Here is a 9093-nt window from a genome sequence, read left to right as displayed (position 1 = left end):
CACTTGGATCTATGGATCCTGTCAAGGTGCTACATGGTATAGCCACCAAGAGCAACTCACCTTCAACAACATAAGCTAAATCTTTTTCAGCTCACCTGGATCTATGCATCCTGTCAAGGTGCTACATCGTGTAGCCACCAAGAGCAACTCACCTTCATCAACATCAGCCGAATCTTTTGCAGATTCTTCTCCCTTGAACTATTCTTCCTGCTTCTTTTGATCGATCTTTTTCTCACAGCAATCTCTTTGCTATATGTCCAAGCATAGCACTTTGTCTTCATCTTCCTCTTCTTACTGCCTCCGTCAGAGGAGTTTGTCCTCGAAGATGTCCCTTTCCTTATTTGGCTTGTCTTTCTCTTGCTTGCCCTTCCCTTTAGTAGTGACATTGAATGCTTGCTCGCTGCCATCATCCTCACGCCTGGAGCAACAAGGGCATAGTTACCGCGGAACGGCGTTCCGCCTTCCTGGAATGCCGGAACACCGGTCCGGAGCTGCAGGCGTGCCTGGAACGAGCGAAACGGCAGCGGAACGTGTCTATCAGACGGAACGTGGCGGAACGTGCCGGAACGTCCAGAAGGCAAATGACCTTGTATTTGTTAATGCGAACTTGCGTTTGCTTAACAAGTTCAGGGCTGAGTATACTCCAGAGCCATTTATTGGATTTTCCCTTGATCTTGGTGACAATGATGGTAAGGATTAGCCAGAGGGAGAGGATGATGTGGAGCAGCATGAGGATGAGCAGATTGAGGGACAGCCTGGACAGGAGGATGAGATCCCACTTGCTGATGACTAGTCTTTGACTCACCAGTTACCTTGGCCCTTGAGGCTAGTTTTGTACTTGTCATACTTGATACTTTTGTCATATGTACATTGTACTCAGCAGCCAGCTTTTTGTATTTTCAGCTATTATATATCCTCATGCAATGTACTTTCTTTTCAGTTTCCATTTGGAGTCTGGACTCTGGAGCCTTTAAATTTTTAATGTTTAAGACTTTAAAGTTTAATCTTGGATATTTTAAATGTTTTGTCATTTTATGTCATATGCTGACATGTCATATGATGTGGCATTCCCCGACGTTCCCGATCCGCTCCCGTTCCCGTTCCTGCTCCCGTTCTAGCATCCGACGTTCCCGGAACGTTCCCGTTCCGCGGTAACTATGAACAAGGGACCAAGCTCCTCCAATGTCAACGGCTTTGGTCTCTCTCCAGCTGTCAAGGCTGTCACAACTTGTTGACGCCTACTGAACATGAGCTTGGCCAACTCATTGATGTCCACCTTATGACCTACAGCGGCCATTTTATCCTTAAAGACTTTGGCTAGTTGATCACTCACCTGGTCACCTGCTTCCAAATCCAACATAAACAGCACTGATTTTGGAGTATTACGATGCGGCCAGTACTCATTGTCTCGTACAAGTCTTTCTGAATCATCCATGCCTCAGGCGAGGTCTCTGCCAGTTGAATGTGCGGAAGTACCGAATCCGTAGTTGTTCCCATAATCCTTGCCAATGCATCAGCATCCTTCTGAATCCATTCTTTTACATCATCTGGATCTGCTGTCTCTTTACCTTCCTGACACATCCTTTATATCCACCAGTTTTATATCTCGTCCTTCAGTTAATCCCACAATCCGCATCTAGGCATGTCAGATTTTACTTTGAAAATTCTTACACAAACACTGACCTTCTTGTCACATCTTACTGATAAAAGTTGCCTTCGTCTTTCAATCATTGAAGTGGATCTCTTACTTGATTGACCAAGGCATACTCCTTTTGGCTTAAGATATCTGCCTCCCATGAAATTCTAGTCTCACATATCTCATTTCCAAGCACACCACCGTCACACAACTCTCCTCATAGGCTAGTTTTTCCAACAACTGAATAGTAGATGGTTTAAGGTGTGTGCAACAGAAGACTAGAGAGAAGGAATATTAAATTCAAAGCTTTTTACTTTATGTGTCCACAAGTTAGAACTCACAAAACACCAAATTCAAAAGTGATACACAATGGTAGAGCAGTCCACAAAATGCCTCACAATACATTGCAGATCCCAAAAACCCACAGCAGTCTGCTGCAATTGGATGCTCTCTGGTGAGCACAAACTTTGCTCCTACTTCCATACTTGCACTCTTTTGTGCTCCTCGGTGAGCTTCCATGACCTTGTTAGTGCTGGTTCCTTGGACAGCGCCCTCCCACAGATGTGTACTCTCCTACTGGCTGTAGGTATGCATCAAGAACTGCTCCCAGACGTAAGGGCTGCTTACAGTCTGATACTTCGGTATCCTTTCTTGCTGCTGCAGACTGCTGCGCATTCTCTGGGCCTCCAAGAAAGTATGTGGACCCCCTTCCCTGCATGCATGGACAGCCTAATGTGAGGCACAACACTTGAACTGTTTGCATTCTATGCCCCCACGACTGACTGGCTGACTTGGTCAATAACCCGCCCGACCCAATCTGTTCCAGCCAACCTGTCTGCACCTATAAACAGGCTGCTTCTGCCAACTTTGCCTGGCACAAATAGGGATCAAACTGCCAGGTGGCAGCCCTGCTGATTGTGCACTGTTCCAGCATGCCTGCAGCCTGCCGTGACCTGTTCTGCAGCTCCAAGAGGCTCCTGTCTGCAGCGCCGTGTCTGTAGCCTATGGTCCAGACAGGTTCAACTTGCTGTCCTTGCAGACTCTAATGCTCCAGGCTGGTGCTGACATCTCGCATTCCTCACAGCTGTCCTTGGTGTCCTTGCTGCCCACAACCAACAATAGATTATGTGGTCCAGGCAGGTGCTGACATCTCACAATCTTCTGACAGCTGTCTCTACTGTCCTTGCTGCCCTTGACCAACAGTAGATCATGTGGCAGCCATGTGGATCAGGCCTTCCACCTAGATCTGCCCATGTGGCATCCAAACTTGATGCACACACTGCAGTCTCTCAAACCACCCAAGTCTATCTTGTTACCATGTCCTCATGATCTCCTCATGTGGGGGCTTACAGGGACAATGGACCCTAATTCCAACATTTGGACTACTGTATTAATTGCAAATGAAAGGGAAGAGGGAGGCTGTGGTTTATACAGGGAACTTTGACCCTAAGCATAGAGAGTCCACAAGGCGCTAGTGCGGGCACTTGGCTGATTTACCACAAATTTGCCATGTACTCACTGTAACACAAATCACAAACCCACTCAATTTGATTCTCCTTTGGATACACCTGACCTAACTTTCCATCATTTTGGCAGGAAGATTTCAAACAAGAGGGACATTGGCCAGCTAGTATTGCCCACAAGTAAACATTTCTTCCTCAAAGTATGAAAGCTGTTAGCATCTCTGAAAAGAATAGCCCACTGCTCAGTGCAGTGGTTGCCTGACAGACGTTATAGCTTCAGATATACTGTACCCACATAACCCATCCATCTTTGCATCAACTAAACCTTCATGTCACCCAATGCAAATTTTGCATACATTCCTTTGCTTTGGGAACCTCTTGTATCCCCACCAAAAATGAATGCACAATCCCGCTATTGTCAGTCCACCAGCTGTCCTAACTTCTCCCATGCTTTTTTAAACTTTCATTGCCTCGATCTTCTGGCTTCCTTCTACATGTGAGCATCTGCATAGATGTTAGACATCAAAACATGAGCCGCAGGAGCCTTTTCATCCAATTGCATTGCATGTTCAAAGGCCAGTTTTCCAAGCTCCACATTGCCCCACTTTTGACAAGCACCCAAAACTGTATTCCACAGCACAAGATTAGGATGGAAAGGCATGTTCTTCAACATTGCTACTGCCCCGCCTAACTGGCCTGCACGGCCAAGGAGATCAACCATGCCAATGTGGTGCTCAATAGTTGGAGTGATGCCAAACTCTTTGCTCATGGCCTCAAAATACTTTTGGCCCTTCTCCACTAGACCTGTATGACTGCATACACCAAGAACAATAGAGAGTGTGACCCCGTCTGGCATTATGCCTTCTCCTTGCATTCTCTCAAGCATACGGAAGACAATTTCGCTATTTCCTTCCTGGGCATGTCCTGCCATTAGTGCAGTCCACGAGACCTTATTTCGAATTGGCAGCTTGTCAAATGCCTCAAATGCTTCTGCAAGAGAGCCACACTGGCAATACATATCCACCAAGGTGCTGCCAACAAGAAGATCTCTTTCCAGCCCCTTTCTAGATATCTTGGCATGTATTTCTCGGCCCTTGTCCATAGCTCCTATGCTGCCACAAGCTTTCAAGCTGGAAACAAATGTGACAGCATCTGGAGTGAGACCCTCCAGTTGCATCTGTTCAAAACATTTCAGTGCATGCTCTCCAAGCCCCTGTTCCGCATATCCTGTGATTAAAATATTCCACGAGACATTGTCCCGCCGTGGCAGTTTGTCAAACACTTCCCATGCTTCTGCAAGCAAGCCACATTTGGCATACATATCCATCAAGGTGCTACCAACAACAAGATCTCGTTCCAGGCCTTTTCTGGAAATTTTGGCATGTATTTCCCTGCCCTTGTCTATGGCTCCTATACTGCCACAAGCTTTCAAGCTGGAAGAAAATGTGACAGCATCTGGAGAAAGACCCTCCAATTGCATCTGTTCGAAACAGTTCAGCGCTTCCTCACCAAGCCCCAGCTCTGCATATCCTCCAATTAATACATTCCACAAGACAATGTCTCGCATTAGCAGCTTGTCAAATGCTTCCCGAGCTTCCACAAGCAACCCACATTTGGCATACATATCCACCAAGGTGCTGCCAACAGCAAGATCTCTTTCCAGCCCCTTTCTAGAAATCTCGGCATGTATTTCCCGGCCGGTGTCAATGGCTCCTATGCTGGCACAAGCTTTCAAGCTGCAAACAAATGTGACAGCATCTGGAAAGAGACCCTCCAGTCGCATTTGTTGAAAACAGTTCAGTGCTTCCTCACCAAGCCCTTGCTCAGCATATCCTACGGTAAGTGCAGTCCATGAGACTACGTCTCGAGCTGGCAACTTGTCAAGCACTTCCCGTGCTTCTGCAAGCGAGCCACATTTGGCATACATATCCACCAACGTATTTCCGACAACAAGATCTCTTTCCAGCCCCTTTCTGGAAATCTCAGCTTGTATTTCTCGGCCCTTGTCTATGGCTCCTATGCTGCCACAAGCTTTCAAGCTGCAAACATATGTGATGGTATCAGGAGAGAAACCCTCCAGCTGCATCTGTTTGAAACAGTTCAGCACTTCCTCACCAAACCCCTGCTGAGCATATCCTGCGGTAAGTACATTCCACGAGACTATGTCCCGCACTGGCAGCTTGTCGAACACTTCATGTGCTTCTGCAAGAAAACCACATTTCGCATACATATCCACCAAGGCGTTGCAGACAACAAGGTCTCTTTCCAGTCCCTTTCTGGAAATCTCGGAGTGTATTTTTCGGCCCTCATCAAAAGCTCCTATGCTGCCACAGGCTTTTAAGCTGCAGACAAATGTGACAGCACATGGAGAGACACCCTCCAGTTGCATCTGATCGAAACAGCACAGTGCTTCCTCACCAAGCCCCTGCTCGGCATATCCTGCAATTACTGCATTCCAAGAGACCCCGTCTCGAACTGGCAGCTTGTCAAATGCTTCCCATGCCTCTACAAGCGAACCACATTTAGCATACATATCCACCAAGATGCTGCCAACGAGAAGATCTGTTTCCAGCCCCTTTCTGGAAATCTCAGCATGTATTTCTCGGCCCTTTTCTGTGGCTCCTATGCTGCCACAAGCTTTCAAGCTGCAAACAAATGTGACAGCATCTGGAGAGAGACCCACCAGTTGCATCTGTTCTAAACAGTTCAGTGCTTCCTCACCAAGCCCTTGCTCAACATATCCTACAATTAGTACAGTCCATGAGACTACATCTCGAAATGGCAGCTTGTCAAACACTTCCTGTGCTTGTGCAAGTGAGCCACATTTGGCATACAGATCCACCAAGGCGTTGCCAACAACAGGATCTTTTTCCAGCCCATTTCTAGAAATATCGGCATGCATTTCTTGGCCCTTGTCTATTGCTCCTATGCCGCCACAAGCTTTCAAGCTGCAAACATATGTGACGGTGTTTGGAGAGAGACCCTCCAGTTGCATCTGATAAAAACAGTTAAGCGCTTCCTCAACAAGCCCTTGCTCAGCATATCCTGCAATTATTGCAGTCCAAGAAACTACATCTCGAACTACCAGCTTGTCAAACGCTTCCCAAGCTTCTACAAGCGTGCCACATTTCATGTACATATCCACCAACGTGTTGCCCACAGAAAGATCTCTTTCCAGCCCCTTTCTCAAGATCTCAACATGTATTTCTCGGCCCTTGTCTATGGCTCCAATGCTGCCACAAGCTTTCAAGCTACAAACAAATGTAACACCATCTGGAGAGACACCCTCCAGTTGCATCTGTTGGAAACAGTTCAGCGCCTCCACACCAAGCCCATGCTCGGTATATCCTGCGATTAGTGCAGTCCAGGAGACCTCATTCCAAACTGGCAGCTTGTCAAACGCTTTCCGTGCTTCTGCAAGCAAGCCACATTTGGCATACATATCCACCAAGGTGTTTCCAACAAAAAGGTCTCTTTCCAGCCCCTTTCTAGCTATCTCGGCATGTATTTCTTGGCCTTTTTTGGCATCGTCCAGCTTAGCACAAGCCTGCAGTATGGCCACGAAGGTATATTTGCTAGGGTGCACAGAGTCTTGTTGCATTGTCTGGTAGAGGTTGAGAGCATGTTTTGAATCCCCACATTCAATATAACCCCTGATGAGAGAAGTCCAAGAATAGACATTCCGATCAACCAACTTGTTAAAAACCCGCTGAGCCTCGAACATGCTTCCAACTTGGACTAACATTGGGACGAGGTAGTTCCCAAGGGATCTATGATCTTCCAGCCCACTTTTGCACAAGTAAGCATACAAGCGCTTGGTATACGCATGATCTTTCTTTGTTCTGCACCTATGCAAGATGCATGTAAGGTTCTGAACGGAAAGCAGCTGGGGCATCCGTTCCATAGACGTGAGTGCCTCCTCTAAGTTAAGTGTTTCCCAGTCACTCTTCTGAGGCAGCTCTTGGGGTTCAGATGCTTTCATCTCTAATCCAGCCTTGCCACGCTCCTCCACAAAGTCACGGTCTTGGGCCTGACCAGATGCTTTGGGCATTTTCTGGAGCATGCCCCAAGCTGGCCCATAACAGCCGTCTATACATGGCGACTCCTTGGTAATCTTATGCTTGAAGTCCGGAGATCCTGGATTTTTCTTTAGTTAAGATTCACAAGAGACTCGTTAGGCTCGCGAATCTACAGAGTTACCTGTGCAGATCATTCAGCTAAGACTAATCGCACACTTACTTTGCTCCCTCGGTTGTCCCCCCACTGGGAGTAATCCGTGAACTCCTGCCATAAGCGTTCACCTGCGAAGGTTGATTACATTACAAGTAAGCGCCAGGAAAAAGAAACAATTTTCAAATTACTGAGCCGGGTTTTGTCATTTTCGACAGTGGCAAAGGACTCGAGTACCCGAAGGCGAAAATTCCTCCACAACCGCTCCACTGGTGTCGCGGGAAGGCATAAGAGACTTCGGGCTTGATTGCCTGTGCAGATGAGCTGCCGAACTGTGGGAATGTGGATCTCCAAGTCTAAAAGATTCGGGGCCGAGGACCTGTGCGACGACAGGCTGCATAGTTTCGTTGCAATTGGGTAGCGATCTCTGGCTTCGTCTACATATTTGTTGATCATCATAGGTGAGAGACAGCCCAAAACAGCACCCTGAAGTTAGCTCGGAGAAATCCCTGAGGCAGCTCACGGGGTTTGGGCAGGGGTTTAAGCATTCATCCACCTGAGTTGGTTCCAATGCTTGTAGCCTAGTTGGTTCCAATGCTTGTAGCCTAGTAATCGGGTGTGTGTGCTCAACGTGGATCATTGTTCACAAGAAAACATTTTTCTCAACAAATCACAAAACTTGGGTTTCACAATTTCTAAGGTTTCTCTTTAGAATTCTCAGATATTTCCAATAAAATAACTACATTGCTTAACATTTTGCAGATTTTACAAAATTGAGAAAATATTCTTTAGAGGTGAAAATGAAAATGGTTCGGGTTCATTGTATATAGTTTGCAAGTTTTCTGTGAACACTGAGGTGGATGTTCCCTCAACTAGCCAGTACAAAGCATTTGCTTCAAGGATTCACTCTCCCATCATTCCATCAGTTTCTTATGTTAATGGTCTCATAAACTGACTTTGGCTTAAGAGTAATTCAAGAGTTTGCAAAAATCCACTTTGTGCATTTGAAGAGGACCATCATCTCAACATCACGCAGATCCCATCAAGCATTTTGTGCAACAGCACCCATATGAACACTCCCTTCAACTCCTGTAAATGCAACTCTATTCTTCTAGATATTATACTATTAGTTTAGTGGAAAGTTTTCAGTAATTTGGCAATGGTGGTTTATAAATTAAATGCTGCATGGTAGGCCTCATTCTCCCCTAGATCTTGAATGATTTCAGGCTAGCTTCTTTCATCAACACTGGATTCAGGATTCCAATTTGCTTCCTTTGTCTAAATCCAATGGAGCTCTCATTTGTCTGCTTTGCTAGAATCAAGGAAATAAATCAACCAAAAATTAATTCAGAAATGGCCAAGGCTGAAACAAATGCATATTTTAAACACTCAAGACCCCTTTTGGCACATGCATTGATCGGCGTCCTCTTCACGATTTCATTTCATCATGGTGTGTGCTGTCGATCATCAAAAACTTGGATCTAAGTCTTAACGCAAGGCTCTGAGACTTTCCATCTCCTCCCTTCATTCCCTTGACCTTCCATATCCTGCTTCCTCCCAAAGTTGTCTCTTGTCTTCCCACCTCCTCCCCACTCAAAGCCTACATCTTGTCTTTCTATCTCCTCACAGCTCTCAAAGCCTCCATCTAGGAGCTCACTCTTTGTAACACATGGCAAGCTCTTGTTCTCTTGCCACATGTCCTCTCTCTTTTTTCCTCCTATGCGTGGTTAATAGGTTAAAGATGCCACTCGAATTTTCAGTGATCGAAATAGCATGTAATTGTAACAAGGTGAATCCTCATAAATCAGTCATAAGGCCTGCCTG

General features: G+C 46.2%; 1 protein-coding gene across 1 annotated transcript; it reads right to left on the bottom strand.

Moving 5' to 3' along the window:
• Positions 1-1816: 1816 nt before the first annotated feature.
• LOC147882563 (pentatricopeptide repeat-containing protein At3g53360, mitochondrial-like) lies at positions 1817-7840 on the bottom strand. Its single transcript, XM_087400340.1, has 3 exons — positions 7507-7840; positions 7339-7400; positions 1817-7246 (listed from the first exon to the last, which is right to left on the bottom strand). The coding sequence occupies exons 1-3, from the start codon at positions 7667-7669 to the stop codon at positions 3590-3592; spliced, it is 3882 nt and encodes a 1293-aa protein (XP_087256466.1). The 5' UTR covers positions 7670-7840; the 3' UTR covers positions 1817-3589.
• Between the last annotated feature and the right edge of the window lie 1253 nt (positions 7841-9093).

Source organism: Dipteris shenzhenensis, chromosome 29 (assembly GCF_047967505.1).
Source record: "Dipteris shenzhenensis isolate YYH24624 ecotype China chromosome 29, Dip_SZ_1.0, whole genome shotgun sequence".
Classification (NCBI taxonomy): Eukaryota; Viridiplantae; Streptophyta; class Polypodiopsida; order Gleicheniales; family Dipteridaceae; genus Dipteris; species Dipteris shenzhenensis.
This window is presented reverse-complemented; position numbering and strand designations above follow the sequence as displayed.